The sequence below is a fragment of the Myotis nattereri genome, assembly GCF_964212035.1.
Source record: "Myotis nattereri genome assembly, chromosome: 9".
In the NCBI taxonomy this organism is placed as follows: domain Eukaryota; kingdom Metazoa; phylum Chordata; class Mammalia; order Chiroptera; family Vespertilionidae; genus Myotis; species Myotis nattereri.
This window is the reverse complement of record NC_138084.1, coordinates 6,559,065-6,573,778: the sequence shown is the minus strand read 5'-3', so window position 1 is coordinate 6,573,778 and position 14,714 is coordinate 6,559,065. Positions and strand designations below refer to the sequence as shown.

The window sequence follows — 14,714 nt, the reverse complement described above, 5'->3', positions numbered from 1 at the left end:
TTAGTTCATAGGAGTTCCACTAGAAAGTTTACTTAAAGATTCACCAGCTTTAAAAATATGTTATCAAGCCTCTGGTTCAGTCCACTTGGACACAATGGGATTCCGAGTGGCAGAATGGTCATGTCTGAGTTCAAGTCCTGGTGTCTCCCTTCCTACCTCTGACCTTGGGCAAGTCACTGAGCCTCTGAATTTTCCTCTCATCACCTGCAAAATGGATTTCGTGAGGACTAAATGAGGTCATCTATTAAAGTCCCTGGCATAGGGTAACGACCCGAAAGGTGGTGAGGAGGCTCAGAGGGGGACAGTGACTGCCTGGAGATGCACAGCACTTTCACTCATGCCTTCATTGATTTACCAGGCACCCACTCTGTCCAGCAGTACACTGGGGACTTCAGATGGACACTGCTATGGAAGCCAACCTGGGGGTCTCTGGCCACGGGCCCCGCACGGAGCTCGATGAGGAGGATTACTACCCTCAGGGTGGCTGGGATACGGTCTTCCTGGTGGCCCTGCTGCTCCTGGGGCTGCCGGCCAACGCGCTCATGGCGTGGCTGGCTGGCTCGCAGGCCCGGCAGGGGGCAGGCACGCGGCTGGCCCTGCTCCTGCTCAGCCTGGCTCTCTCTGACTTTTTGTTCCTGGCGGCCGCGGCCTTCCAGATCATGGAGATCCAGCACGGAGGGCACTGGCCGCTGGGGACGGCGGCCTGCCGCTTCTACTACTTCCTGTGGGGTGTGTCCTATTCCTCTGGCCTCTTCCTGCTGGCAGCCCTCAGCCTGGACCGCTGCCTGCTGGCGCTCTGCCCGCGCTGGTACCCGGGGCGCCGCCCAGTCCGCCTGCCCCTCTGGGTCTGCTCCGGGGTCTGGGTGCTGGCCACCCTCTTCAGTGTGCCCTGGCTGGTCTTCCCGGAGGCGGTCATCTGGTGGTATGACCTGGTCATCTGCCTGGACTTCTGGGACAGCGAGGAGCTGCCGCTGCGCATGCTGGAGATCCTGGGGGGCTTCCTGCCTTTCCTCCTGCTGCTCGTCTGCCACGTGCTCACCCAGGCTGCTGCCTGCAGGACCTGCTGCCGCCGCCACCAGCCACGACCCCCGGCCTGCCGGGGCTTTGCCCGTGTGGCCAAGACCATTTTGTCAGCCTACGTGGTCCTGCGGCTGCCTTACCAGCTGGCACAGCTGCTGTATCTGGCCTTCCTGTGGGACATCTACCCGGGCTACCTGCTATGGGAGGTGCTGGTCTACTCCGACTACCTGATCCTGCTCAACAGCTGTCTCAGCCCCTTCCTCTGCCTCCTGGCCAGCGCCGACCTGCAGGCCCTGCTGCGCGCCCTGCTCTCCTCCTTCGCGGCCGCGCTCTGCGAGGAGCGGCCAGGCAGCTTCACGCCGGCCGAGCCACAGACCCAAGTGGACTTTGGGGGGCAGACTCTGCCAGAACCAACTGCTGAGGCCCAGCCACAGGCAAATCCCCTGGTCCAGCCACAGGCGAACCCCACAGCCCAGCCACAGGCGAACCCCACAGCCCAGCCACGGATGAATTCTAGGGCCCAGCCAGAGGCAGATTCTGGGGCCCAGCCTCAGCTGAACCCCACGGCCCAGTCAGAGGCAGATTCTGGGGCCCAGCCTCAGCTGAACCCCACGGCCCAGCCAGAGGCAGATTCTGGGGCCCAGCCTCAGCTGAACCCCACGGCCCAGTCAGAGGCAGATTCTGGGGCCCAGCCTCAGCTGAACCCCACGGCCCAGCCAGAGTCAGATTCTGGGTCCCAGACTCAGCTGAACCCCACGGCCCAGCCAGAGGCAGATTCTGGGGCCCAGCCTCAGCTGAACCCCACAGATCAGAAACAGGTGGACTGTAAGGCCCAGACAGAGGTGAGCCCTGAGGCCCAGGCCCCTGGACCTGCTGCCAGCTCAGCCCCCGGCCCCTGTGATGAAGCCTCCTGCGCCCCATCCCAGGACCCCACCCCAGAGGCCTCTGAGAATCCGGCCATGCCTGCTGCCTCTGAGGGCGAAAACCCCAGCAGTGCCCCCCCAGAGGAGGTTCCTGGTGCGGGACCCACGTGAGGGTCCAGGAAAGCCCAGTCCTGCCAGGGCAGCCGGAAGGAGACGGAGAAACCAGCCAGTCAGAGAGGAGGGGTGTTGCGGAGGAAGTCATCATGGAAAAACCCCCCAGGTCCCTTGGGCCTGCAGGAGGACTTGGGGGAAGTGAGAATGAAGTGGCCAAAAGTCCCAGACAGTTTGTTGTGAGCGTCGTGTCCCTGTCTGGGTCCCACCAAGCTCTTTCATGGCCCCCCGCTCCCCACCCGACCCCCCCCTGGCCCCCCACTCAGCGGCCCAACAACCCTCAAACTGTCACAGCTGATGTGTCCTGCTGGGCTCTACCCTCCAACACCCCCAGGCCCACTGACAGTTTATCCTCAGAGGTGCAGGAGAAAGACAGCAGGGGGGACTTCCCAGGGCTTGATCTGACTCCCTTCATGCCTTCCCTTGCACCCCTCCTCCCGGGCCCATCCTCTACCCTGAGCATGAGGACACCAAAGGAGAAAGTCCCTGTAGAGGAGGGAGGCCTGCCGGAGCCCAGAGCTGTGAGGCCGGGCCGGGATTCCTTCAGCAAGGTGACAGGAGCAGAGGTGAGAGCAGCCAAGTCTGGATTCGCATGCGGCTCTGGGTGACGCAATAGGCCGCTTCACCCTGAGCTCCGGCCTCATCTGCTATTGTGAGCACTAAGTGAGAAAGTGTGAGAGGCACCTAGCAAGAGCCTGTGCACATAGTAGGTGCTCAGTGAACAGACAGCCTTCCTTTCCTGGCATCCAGGGATGTCCTTGCAGGGGCTGGGTAGGGAGAGGAGGAGGTGATACCTGGCCTGAGCAACTGGGATCTTGTGAGCGTGGGGCCCGGTCAGCTGTGCATGGGGCCGCCTCTGTGCCATGGGCAGCTCCAGGGGACTTCGAGGTCTGCTCCATTTAAGGTTTCAACTAGTTTCCACTTGCCCGGCAGGTACAGAGTGCCCTGGGCCTGCCTCCAGCTGAGCTCCTCCTGAGCACTCAGCCCAGGGGCAGAGAGGAGAGCTCTGGGGATGGTGGCTTCGGAAAGGGCAGGGGTCACACAACATCTCTGGGGCAGAGCCAACCAGCCTCTTCCCCGTCGAGCTGCAAACACTGCAAAAATAAAACTAGGAAGTGCTGAAGGTCTATTTTCTGACCTCCACCCCACTTCCCTTTCACACCCCATTCTCCACGGGCACCCACGCCACCCAGCTTTCTCTCAACCCCTGGCGTTCCAAAACCACGCTCTCTTTATCCTGTTCACACATGTGCCCTCTCCTTCCCCATTAGCGCAGCACCGTGATCTTCGGCAGCTGAGCGATACCATGACCAACAGATGTAAATGACAGTGACACTTAGTGTGCTACCCTTCCCGGGCCTGCTGACATTTTAAAAAGGCAACTGCTGTGCAGGCAGATCTGGGTTCTGGTTCCTAGCTTGCTCTTCACTTCAGTTTTCTCCTCTGTAAAATGGGGTGATGGCCTGCTCCTTGCAAGGTTGGCTGTTATGATCATGCCCTGTGCCCGGATGGAGGCACTCCGGGTGGGGGCGACACTAGCAGCATAACCATCGCATTTCCTGGTGATGGAATTGTGGACACTGAGGGAGATTTCCGGACAGGCACAAACTTGTCGAGTTCATTCATTCAGCAAGTATTTTTAAAATATATTTTATTGGTTTTTTTACAGAGCGGAAGGGAGAGGGATAGAGAGTTAGAAACATCGATGAGAGAGAATCATTGATCAGCTGCCTCCTGCACGCCCGCAGCTGGGGACCGAGCCCAGGCATGTGGCTGACCTCCAGCTTCACAGGTCAGAGATCAGCCACTGAGCCATGCCGGCCGGGCCCATTCAGCAAATATTTATGGGGCACTTGCTAGGTGCCTTTCCAGCCAGTCTTCCGTTTTGGAGACACATGGGTGGGTTTAAGGGCATGGCCTCTGGTGCCCTTCAGGGGCTGTTCGAATCCTGGTTTCACACTCGGGGTGCCCCCCGCCTCCACCCAGAGGCACTGGGTGGACATGCTCTGTAAACTGGGGGTCATAATAATGATAATGATGAACCCCTACGAAATGCTTGGATCCTTGCATGGCACAGAATGAGTGCTCAATATTTGTGAGCCATTCATTTGATTATACCAGTGAGCACCCCCAGGCCTCATCCAGGCCTGAGACCAGCACTGACCCACTGGGCCAGCGCCCACGTGGCAGAATCCTGCCCACCAGGCATTGTTCCTCCACCACACCGCCTCCTCCTCCAGGCTTTCACTCTCTCTCACCTCCTTAAAGTGCATACTCCCTGAGGAAAAGGTCCCCTTGGGGCACTCCGCAGTGCCCTATTCCCTTCTCCCAGTTACATGTGCCAAGGCCTCGTCAACAGGGCAGGCAGATCAGGGACTGAAACCTCAGTGCCAGCCACCTGCCTTCAACTCTGGTCCACAGTCCAAACCCCACCTCTTGGAGACTGGGCCAGCCCCACCTCCAAGGTCCCCAGGGGAATCCCACCCATAATGGATGATTGCTATCCAGGAGGAAGAGCAGGGCCATGAAGGGTTTTGAGGACTAAAGAGGAGTTCTCTTGGTGGCCCAGTGAAGGGTTTTGTGTTGGAGGAAACATGCTCAGCCCCTGCATTCCACCGCCCTTCCCTCTGCCCCCTTGCACATCCCATGGGGATGGGTTCCTGTTACCCTCAGAAAGACTCATCCCTTCCCCAGATAAGAGACACCTTCCCTGCCGAGACCGGTTTGGCTCAGTGGATAGAGCGTCGGCCTGCGGACTGAAGGGTCCCAGGTTCGGTTCCGGTCAGGGGCATGTACCTGGGTTGCGGGCATATCCCCAGTGGGAGATGTGCAGGAGGCAGCTGATCGATGTTTCTCTCTCATCGATGTTTCTAGCTCTCTATCTCTCTCCCTTCCTCTCTGTAAAAAATCAATAAAATATATTAAAAAAAAAAAAAAAAAAAAAAAAAGAGACACCTTCCCTCTGCCTCATGGGGGCCAGACATTGATTCTGAGAGTTGTGAACATGAACATTTCTCAATGCGACATTCAGGGCTGCTGTTCATTTATTCACTCAGCGTACATTAATGGAACACATACTGTGTGGTAGGTCTTCTTGTTCTAGGTACTAGAATACAGTGGGAAACGAGGAAAAGTACTGTTCTTAGTTTGCTGACATCCTAGCGGGCAAGGCAGACAGACAACAAATACACAAATCCTATATAATAAAAGGGTAATATGCAAATTGACCCTAAAGTGGAATGACCAGAATGACTGCTGGACCAGTCACACTGACCACCTCTCGGTCCCTTGCCCTGGCCGTCAGGCACCGATTACCCGATGGCGAAAGGGGAACCGGGGGTGGGTGGCGGCAGGGGGTGGGGCTAGCTGCGGGCAGCCGGGGAAGATGGCCCTGATTGCAGGCCAGGCCTAGGGACCGTACCCACGCATGAATTTCGTGCGCTGGGCCTCTAGTAATTATATACTATAACATCAGGCCGTGATTAAGAATGATGCAGGGGAACAAGTAATGGGATCATAATAATGATATTGATTAATCCCTACAATTGATCAGGTGGGAGTCCGAGGAGCCGGAGAGAGATGGGTGAGGAGGGCAGTCAGGGGAGGCCCTTGGAGGAGGGGACATCTGAGCAGAGGCCTGGAGGAAGGGAGGGTGCAGCCTTTTCAAGATCTGAGGGAGTCTTCAGATGAGGGGGCAGGATGTGCCACGGTCCTGAGGTAGGAAGGAAAGTGGTATGTTTCTGGGACAGGAGGTCAAGGGTCACTAGGCCACATGCAGGGAAAGGACAGTAGTAGGTAATAAGGGGTGGTTGGCAGGGGTCAGACAGGCGGGGTGGGGGCAGGGTAGCAGCCACTGTAGGTGTTCTCTGGTTGGGGTTTTAGACATAATAGAGAGTGAGGCCTGTGGCTGCCTCCCCTCTTCTGAGCCACCCACATTCCTGCCTGGGCTGGAGGGGTTGGCCTGCCCAAGGTTTATGGGGCAGTGGGGCAAGCAAGGACTTTGGAGCCAAACAGATCAGGCCTGAGTCCCAGAGGGTGACCTGGGCAGGCAGCTCTCCTCCCTGAGCTGTTTCCTCAATGGGGTGCGGTGAGGGCCATGAGGAGGGCACAGCCCCAGCCCACATGGGACACACGGGGGGCTTCACAGGGCCCTAGAAAGGCTCCCTCTGACGTCTGCTCTCCCCCCCACCCCCCTGCACCCCACTCTTTCTGAGAAAGGGACCTTGCCCATCACCCCTTGGTCACCCAGGGCAACAGATGCTCAGAGAAGGAATGAGGGGAAGTGGCTGGTGTCCCTGGGGAAGTGGCTCTGTCCCCTCAGGTGGAGGGGGCAGAGTGCCTGTGAGACCCACAGGAGCGACTAAGTCCCCTCGTCACAGGGGCGGGCTACGGGGACGGAGAGGCCTGTGGACTGACCTCCAGGTCTCCATGGGAGGGAGACGGTTGGGGAAAGACAGGAAGGTGTGAGGGATGGGGGGTGGAGGTGGGGGGGGGGCGGGGGAGGCCCAGCAAGACCCAGGGTGCTCACCGGGGAGAATGAGTTGGGGGGGCCTTCCACTCGCTCCTTAAAACACTTCCGTTTTACTTACATCGCTAACCAAGAGCGGATACTTCTGTAACTTAAAGGCACGGTCACACGTGGGCTGTCCCAGTAGATAACGGACTTTGGGGTGGGTGGGTGGGTGGGTGGGTGGCCTGGGGGACCCTGGAGCACGCATGGGGGTGGGAGGTGGGGAGGGGCAGGCCTCCATCCGCTCCTGGAAGGGCCCCTCGGGCACCCATCCCTCCGCCCCAGAGCGACTGGGGGTCCGCGGGGCGGGGCTCCCAGGCCCGTCCAGGCCCCGCCCCTGCCCCGCCCCCCGCGCCCCGGCCTCCAGGCACCGTCGCAGCCTCCAGCCCCGCCCCCCGCGCGTGACCCCGGCCCCGCCCCGCGCCCCGCCCCGCCCCGCCCCGCGCCCCTCTCCTCTGTCACTTCCTGATTCCCGCTTCCTGCTTCCCAGAGGCTGGGATCCGGAGCCGCCCGAGGCCGGTGCCGCAGTCCCCGGCGCCCCCGGTGAGCGCGGAGGCCGGGGCTGGGGGCGCAGGCGGGGGGCGGCGGAGCTGCGGGGGCGGGGCCGCGGGGGCCCGGGTGGGAGGTCGCGAGTCCGAGGAGCCCTTCCCCTCCGCGGCGCCCCACCCTCCGGCCCCGCTCCCCTGGCCACCCGCCCTCCGCTCCCGCCCGGGGTCCCTGGCAGTCGGGCCCCCGGTTGACCTCGGCCCCGCTCCGCGGCGGCTCAGGGATGCTCTGCGGCGGCCCGCCCCCCGCCCCGTCCTGCCAGGCCCCCCGCCCCGTCCTGCCAGGCCCCCCGCGCCGGCCGGGGGCTCCCGGCGCATTCCTGCGGGCCCCGCACGTTCCCGGGACGCGGCCCCCTGCCCGCCCCCCTCCTCACCAGCGCCCACATCCCGGCGAAGGCCCCTGCGGGGAGTTGCCTGGGACCCACGGAGGGAGCAGCTGAGCGCGCGCTGGCGTTGGCCCTCCGCCCCTGCTCCCCCACACGCACCGGAGCCAGGGGGGCCCAGGGAAGGGGCCTCCAGGGCTCACAGTGCCGTCGGCCCCGGGGGCAGGCAGCCGGGGTCTGCACCCGTGGCCCCATCCTGTAGGGGAAACCGAGCCAGGCGGGTGGTGATGACCAGGCCCCAGCGGCACCCCCCTGGGAGGCTGGGGGCCGTGGCGCTGGGCGGCAGCTGACCAGGCCTCTGCCCCCCGCAGACATGTCCTTCCGAAAGGTGGTTCGGCAGAGCAAATTCCGGCATGTGTTCGGGCAGCCGGTCAAGAATGACCAGTGCTATGAAGACATTCGAGTGTCCCGCGTCACCTGGGACAGCACCTTCTGCGCCGTCAACCCCAAGTTCCTGGCGGTGATTGTGGAGGCCAGCGGCGGGGGCGCCTTCCTGGTGCTCCCCCTGAGCAAGGTGGGGCCCCTGAGGGCTGGGGGAAGTGCTGGAGGTGGCTTGGCCACTCCTCCCACACCCATGTCCACATCCCATATCTTGCCCATCCCCGCACTGCCGGGAAGGTGTCATAATCCACTTTTTTCCCAGAAGGAGAAAGTCTTTTATGGCCCCTGAGTCAGGGTCAGAGGCAACCATTTCCTGCTCACCTGGTGGTGCTCGCGAGGCAGAGGTGGGCCAGGAGGAGCAGTCACATCTGGGCCACCTGTGGGCCAGGCCTGGTGCATCCTTCCTGCTCCCTGGAGGGGAAGACAGGCTCTGGGCGGGATGGAGCTTGGGAGCCTCTTTCCCTCCCTGACGGTCGGGTCCTCTCATGCCCGCAGACGGGCCGCATTGACAAGGCCTACCCGACCGTGTGTGGGCACACGGGACCTGTCCTGGACATCGACTGGTGTCCCCACAACGACGAAGTCATTGCCAGTGGCTCCGAGGACTGCACGGTCATGGTGAGGTGTGGGGCTGTGGTGGGCCCAGGGTCGCGGGGGTGGTTCGAGGCTGCTGGAAGCGTGGCCAAGCGCAGGCCGTAGCTGGCAGCCTCACCCCTCCCACAGGTGTGGCAGATCCCAGAGAACGGGCTGGTTTCGCCGCTGACAGAGCCGGTGGTGGTGCTGGAGGGGCACACCAAGCGCGTGGGCATCGTTACCTGGCACCCGACGGCCCGCAACGTGCTGCTCAGCGCAGGTCCGCACCACCCCACCCCGCCCTCGCCACCTCCTCCTGCACCGCTCGAGCCTCCCACACCTCCTCCCAGGCCCGTCTGAGAGATGAGAAAGCGGAGGCCCCCCGTAGGGTGCTCCACGCGGGCCTGGGAGGCTGACGTCCCCCCACCTGGCAGGCTGTGACAATGTGGTGCTCATCTGGAACGTGGGCACGGCGGAGGAGCTGTACCGCCTGGACAGCCTGCACCCGGACCTCATCTACAACGTCAGCTGGAACCACAATGGCAGCCTCTTCTGCTCTGCGTGCAAGGACAAGAGCGTGCGCATCATCGACCCCCGCCGGGGCACCTTGGTGGCGGTACGCGGTCCCGGAGGGCGAGGGGGGCAGCGAACAGGCCGAGGGACGCTATTCAGGCGTCGCACTGACCACCATGCCCCCCACCAGGAGCGGGAGAAGGCTCACGAAGGGGCTCGGCCCATGCGGGCCATCTTTCTGGCTGACGGCAAGGTGTTCACCACAGGCTTCAGCCGCATGAGCGAGCGGCAGCTGGCGCTCTGGGACCCGGTGAGTGGCCCTGGCTGGCCTGAGGTGGCCTGAGGTGGCCGGCTTGAGACTTGGCGCCGTCCCCCCACCCCACCCCGGGCGAGGAGTGCGGGAGTCACCCTGGAGAGACCGGTGGTTTTCAGGTTCTCCCCAGCACCTGAGGCTCTCAGACCCGGAGCCCTGCCAGCCTCTCCTGTTCCTGCCCCGGCTCTCCGGCCTCCCCTGTGCCTCCAGCTGCCTCCGAGTCTCTGTCCACATTGTTCTCACCAACTGGAGGGTCTTTCCCTCCTTTGCATGCCTGCCCCGACCCAGCTGCCCTTGGAGACCCAGTGCAGAGGCCGCTCCTCCAGGAAGCCTCCCAGCCCTTCCCCTGAAGTGCTCTGTCCACAGCTGTACTTCTGGATCCTGATCTCCAGGGGCCCCTGGGACAGGCTGATGCTTCCTGGCACCCCCAGCTCCCACGTGGTGGGGATTGTGAGCACTTGCTCAGCAGCCTGGGAGTAGTCTGACGGCCTGGCGTAGGCCGGGGAAATGGGACCCTGGGAGCAGAGGGGAGCCAGGAGGGCTTGGTGGGGTACACTATGCCGCGAAGGCTTAGAGGTGGGAGAGGACCTACCGGCCTGGGATGTGAGGCTGGCTGGGGCCGTCCCGATGGAGTGTTGGGACATCGAGGGGAGAGGGGAGTGTGGCCTGGCCTGGCCTGACTGCACCCTACCCCACGTGCCAGGCAAACCTCGAAGAACCCATGGCGCTGCAGGAGCTGGACTCAAGCAACGGGGCCCTGCTGCCCTTCTATGACCCTGACACCAATGTGGTCTACGTGTGCGGCAAGGTGAGGCGGGCAGGTCTGGTGGACAGGGAGGAGGGATGCCCGAGCACTGAGACCTGTCCCGCCCACCCCACAGGGCGACTCCAGTATCCGGTACTTTGAGATCACAGACGAGTCCCCCTACATCCATTTCCTGAACACGTTCACCAGCAAAGAGCCCCAGAGGGGCATGGGCAGCATGCCCAAGCGGGGCCTGGAGGTCAGCAAGTGTGAGATCGCCCGGTAAGAGGGGCCACCTAGGCAGCTGGCTTTGGGGGTGGGGGGTGGCCCAGGGGCAGGGTTGAGAGGTCAAATTATAGAAGACTGCTTAGGAAGCCCCGGGGTCAGGGGTCAGTCTTGGAGGGGCTAGGTGAGGACTGGAAGTGGGGAGTAGAGGGAGCCAGGAGAGCTGGTAGGGGTTCCATGGCTCCTCCCTCCCTCCCTTTTCCAGGTTCTATAAACTGCATGAGCGCAAGTGTGAGCCCATTGTCATGACTGTGCCAAGAAAGGTGAGGCCACCCAGTTCCCCTGTCCTACCCGACAGTGTGTGGGCACCCACTCCCTTCTCCAGCAGACAGGCCATGTGGGGTGAGGCCTGTGAATGAGACATGACTGGGTGTGGGTGCAGTCAGTGGGCTGGACAACCAGGTGTCCCCAGGTGTTAGGCTGTACTGGGCAGGGGACAAGCCGAGATAAGGGTGAGAGCCAAGGCCCTACTCTGGATGAACCACAGGAGACAGCCAGGAGGGCTTCTCGTCGGAGGCCGGCTGGCATTATGGCTGGGGCAGGGCCCTCCAGTGGTGGGCAGTCGGCCAGGCACAGGGCACAGAGCTGGGAATGGAGAGGGGCAGGGAGTCTGGCCGCAGCGGAGGCCCCATGAGGAGGGGATCAGGCCACATGTGGCTGGGTCTCAGATGCTCGGCCAAGAGCTTTGGACGGGTTTCCTCCTTCTCCAGCCAGCATTTGCTGAGTGACCATTCAGTGCCAGGCACGTCCCAGGGAGCCGAGCTGTGAACCAGACTGAAGGGCTGTCCCAGGCGCTCACAGTCCCTGGGCACACCCATGACGCCCAGAGTCTCACCAAGCCCTGCTTCAGAAGGAGCAGTTGGCGGTGTCCAGGAGGGAAGTAAAGGGACAGACTGAGCTTAGACAGGTGGTGACTTGGGGCCAGGCCACTGGGGAATGGGTTGACAGGGTGCAGGCCTGGAGGCCAGGAGAGTGATGAGGTGGCCACCTAGAGTCCAGACAAAAGGACACTGATGGTGGGCCCCCAGCTGATCCTGACCTCCCTCACCCCCTGCCCAGTCGGACCTCTTCCAGGATGATCTGTACCCCGACACGGCAGGGCCCGAGGCGGCCCTGGAGGCGGAGGAGTGGGTGAGCGGGCGGGACGCAGACCCCATCCTCATCTCCCTGCGGGAGGCCTACGTGCCCAGCAAGCATCGGGACCTGAAGGTCAGCCGGCGCAACGTGTTATCGGACAGCCGGCCTGCCGCGGCCCCTGGCTCCACTCGCCCAGGGGCGTCCACACCTGCAGCCTCCACCAACACAGCCGCCCCCAGCAGCAGCCTCGCCGGAGCTGGGGTACGTGCTGGTGGTCTGGGTGGTGCTGGGAAGCCCCGTGTGCTGTGTGTGCCTGAACCATTTGCTGTTTCTGAGCCTCCGGCCCCTCCCTGCCTGGTAGTTGATTTAGGGAGGGCTACAGCTCTGTGACCCCTGACCCTTCCCCCACCCCCATATCCCTGCAGGAGGCTGGGAAGCTGGAGGAGGTGATGCAGGAGCTGCGGGCACTCAGAGCTCTGGTCAAGGAGCAAGGGGAGCGGATTGGCCGCCTGGAGGAGCAGCTGGGTCGCATGGAGAATGGGGACGCATAGGACCACAGGCCACAGGCCCCACGGATGCCATTCCCACCTCACCTCCTCCTCCTCCTCTGCCCCCTCCTCACTCAGCCTCTGCTGTCAGGTCACACTGCTGGCTGGCTGTCCCCTGTCCCCTGCCCCCTGCTGAGGGTCTCTGGGGCAGGTTCAAGGGCCAGTCCACACCCTGACCCATCCTGTGGCCCAGGACGGAGCTGCCTGGCTTTTGTCATTGTTACTGTGGAGGATTTTTGTACCAACACAAGCTTACATTCTGAGGGACCATCTCCCCACTCCTGCCCATTCCCAGCTCCCTCCTTGGAGGAGTAGGAGGGATGGGCTCTATATTTTCATTCCAAATAAAATTCTCTTTCTAAAAGCCAGGTTTGCCATTCTGCTGCAGGCGGGGCTGGGACAAGAAAAGGGGACAGTTGAGGCCGCAGGAATCATCAACCTGAGAAAGGTCGGGGGGTCATGAGCATCCCCCACCGTCAGCTCCCCTGAATTCTTCCCTGAAGACTGAGGCAAAAGACCGTGGGAACCGTCAGGGCCACATCCTGCTGAGCCGGCTGCCCCCTTCCTCTGCTTGGAGGCCTGGTCACAGGCTCCGTAGCACCGCCTGGCCCAGCGAGAGGCCTGTGAGGGTCAGGGTGGTCCCAGGAGGCTCAAGGGGCCTGTGGCAGAGAGGGCCGGGTGGGGTGTCGTGGGCAGGAAGCGGAAGCGTCAACCCCTAGCTGCAGCTGAGCGCGAGCTCACTTCTCACTCGGTGCTGTTGGAGCTAGAGGTGGGCACCCCGCGCTGAGAAGCCTGCGGACCCATGGTGAGCGCTGGAGCCCGCTGGGTCCTTGGGTGGGGGTGACAGGAGGTCAGAGCGAGTTAAGGAAGGGTTCCCTCTAAGGGGCGAAAAGCAAGCAGTCCCGGCAGAGGACAGAACAGAGCCAGGACAGGTGTGGGGCAGAAGCTGGGCCTTTCTCTCCCTTCACCTCGGGGCTGGGCCTCCCTGGGACTCGGGTTGTGACACAGACCTGCTTAAAGACCCCCGGAGAGACCCTCCCCTGCTCTGCTGGCGAGCCTGCCTGGGAGGGAGTCTTGCTTGTACCTCTGCACCCCTCCCCCAACCCCCCCACCTGCCTCGTTCCAACCGCAGGCTTCCTCTGGCAGCTGCACCCGCCTCCCCCAGCCTCTGAGGTCCCCAGGGACAGAGTTAAACTGAACGGAAATGCAGCTGGGGCAGTAGCAGAGCTGGGGGAAGAGGAGTCTCGGGGACCCCCTTCCTGGGACCTGGCCAAGTGGACAGTGAACAGTTGCCCTGGGACTGGTTCCTCCATCCCAGGCCTCGGGAAAAGCCAGCCCCAGCACCAACCTTGCAGGCTCCCGCCGTGCCCCCCCTGCCCGCCCTGGCAGTGTGTGAGTCAACCATTTATCAGGCACCTGCTGTGTGCCAGGGATTTTTTAGGTGCTTGAGCCAGAAAGATCCCCGTCTTCCTGCAGTTCATTCTGGTGGAAGATAGACCTAATAAACAAGTAGCATTCCTATTGGGCCAGGAGCGGGCGTGGGTAGTGGAGCTGGGCTGGGCTGCAGGGGTGAGGTCAGGGTGGTGATCCGGGTCAGGTTAGGCCTCACGGAGGTTCTCGGAGCTAAGGTGAGAGGCGAGCCATGTGGCTGGCAGGAAGGGGAGGAGGGACGGGACATTCCCAGCAGAGCCCTCCCTCTGAGCCCCCACAGCAGCAGCTTGGAAGGTGCAGTGGGAGAAAGGTGGACAGGTCTCAGGTCAAGAACTTCGTTGACAAGCAAGGACTTGGGCTTTTCTGTTCAACTGTCCCCATTTTGCCCAAAAGGCAACCCCGGACCCAGTCACCCAGCCTGCCTGTGGCCTGGGGATGAGCCCTGCCTGTCTCCCCACAGGACCTGCCCTGTGCCCTCGGGCTTGGGACGCTGCTGGCCCTGCCAGGGGTCCTGGGCTCCGGCGGCGCCAAGGACACGGTGGGCTCCAGCTCTGTCACTGTGGTCCTGCTGCTGCTGCTGCTGCTCCTGCTCGCCACTGGCCTGGCCCTGGCCTGGTGCCGCCTCAGCCGGGACTCCGGTGGCTACTACCACCCGGCCCGCCTGGGGGCCGCGCTGTGGGGCCGCGCCCGCCGCCTGCTCTGGGCCAGCCCACCGGGCCGCTGGCTCCGGGCCCGGGCGGAGCTGGAGGCACCAGATGAGGACCCCGAGCGGCAGGAGGAGGAGCAGGACGAGGAAGACTACAGCCTTGGTGGCGGTCCCCGGAAGGCCGAGCCCCAGGAAGAGGAGCAGCGGTGTGGAGAGCAGCACAGCCCACAGCGCGGCCCAGAGCCCGCACAGGAAGCACGCGACGGTGACGCCGGCGACACTGAAGGGGGCCTGAGCCTCGGCTCCAAGGAGCTGCGAGGCTCAGCAGGCAGCTCCGAGGCCCTGCTGAGCGACCTGCACGCCTTTGCTGGCAGCGCCGCCTGGGACGACAGTGCTGGGGCAGCTGGGGGCAAGGGCCTCCATGTCACCGCCCTGTAGGGGCCAGCCCTGGGGCCACATCCCTGTCGCTGCGCCTCTGCTTCCCCAGCTGCCATGACAGGAGTCTGCCTGCCCTGGACCCCACTGTCACATCCACAGGGAGAGCCTCAGACTCACTCGCCCCTCAGTCTTGTCCCCAAGGCCATGCGTCTCTGCCCTCCCTGAGAAGGGCACTCATTCCCTGGGGCACTGAGCAGCCGTCTGAAATAAAACCCTCCAGCCCTGTATTCCGTGGTCCTGTAGTGGCCCTTCTGCCCGAGCAGCAGCTCCTC

At 62.9% G+C, this 14,714-nt stretch overlaps 3 protein-coding genes across 3 annotated transcripts; all 3 read left to right on the top strand.

The window, feature by feature from the left end:
- Positions 1-337: 337 nt before the first annotated feature.
- On the top strand, positions 338-2,054 carry GPR152 (G protein-coupled receptor 152; the record flags this gene model as incomplete). The annotated part of the gene is made up of 2 exons (XM_081100385.1): positions 338-1,634; positions 1,875-2,054. Exons 1-2 carry the CDS (start codon positions 396-398, stop codon positions 2,052-2,054), a joined length of 1,419 nt encoding a protein of 472 aa, XP_080956511.1. The 5' UTR covers positions 338-395.
- Positions 2,055-7,051: 4,997 nt separating this feature from the next.
- Positions 7,052-12,294, top strand: CORO1B (coronin 1B). The gene is made up of 11 exons (XM_081099868.1): positions 7,052-7,107; positions 7,804-8,006; positions 8,369-8,491; positions 8,597-8,726; positions 8,881-9,062; positions 9,150-9,269; positions 9,976-10,080; positions 10,154-10,299; positions 10,508-10,565; positions 11,362-11,640; positions 11,805-12,294. Exons 2-11 carry the CDS (start codon positions 7,806-7,808, stop codon positions 11,928-11,930), a joined length of 1,470 nt encoding a protein of 489 aa, XP_080955994.1. The 5' UTR covers positions 7,052-7,107; positions 7,804-7,805; the 3' UTR covers positions 11,931-12,294.
- A 378-nt stretch (positions 12,295-12,672) lies between these two features.
- On the top strand, positions 12,673-14,668 carry PTPRCAP (protein tyrosine phosphatase receptor type C associated protein). Its single transcript, XM_081098339.1, has 2 exons — positions 12,673-12,732; positions 13,819-14,668. Exons 1-2 carry the CDS (start codon positions 12,730-12,732, stop codon positions 14,440-14,442), a joined length of 627 nt encoding a protein of 208 aa, XP_080954465.1. The 5' UTR covers positions 12,673-12,729; the 3' UTR covers positions 14,443-14,668.
- The last annotated feature ends 46 nt before the right edge of the window (positions 14,669-14,714 follow it).

Bases quoted from the DNA above. Each gene is read 5' to 3' on its own strand.
- CORO1B (XM_081099868.1), top strand. From the start codon at position 7,806: ATGTCCTTCCGAAAGGTGGTTCGGCAGAGCAAATTCCGGCATGTGTTC. The intron at 8,007-8,368 runs GTGGGGCCCCTG...TCATGCCCGCAG, and splicing joins TGGTGCTCCCCCTGAGCAAG to ACGGGCCGCATTGACAAGGC. The intron at 10,300-10,507 runs GTAAGAGGGGCC...TCCCTTTTCCAG, and splicing joins AGCAAGTGTGAGATCGCCCG to GTTCTATAAACTGCATGAGC.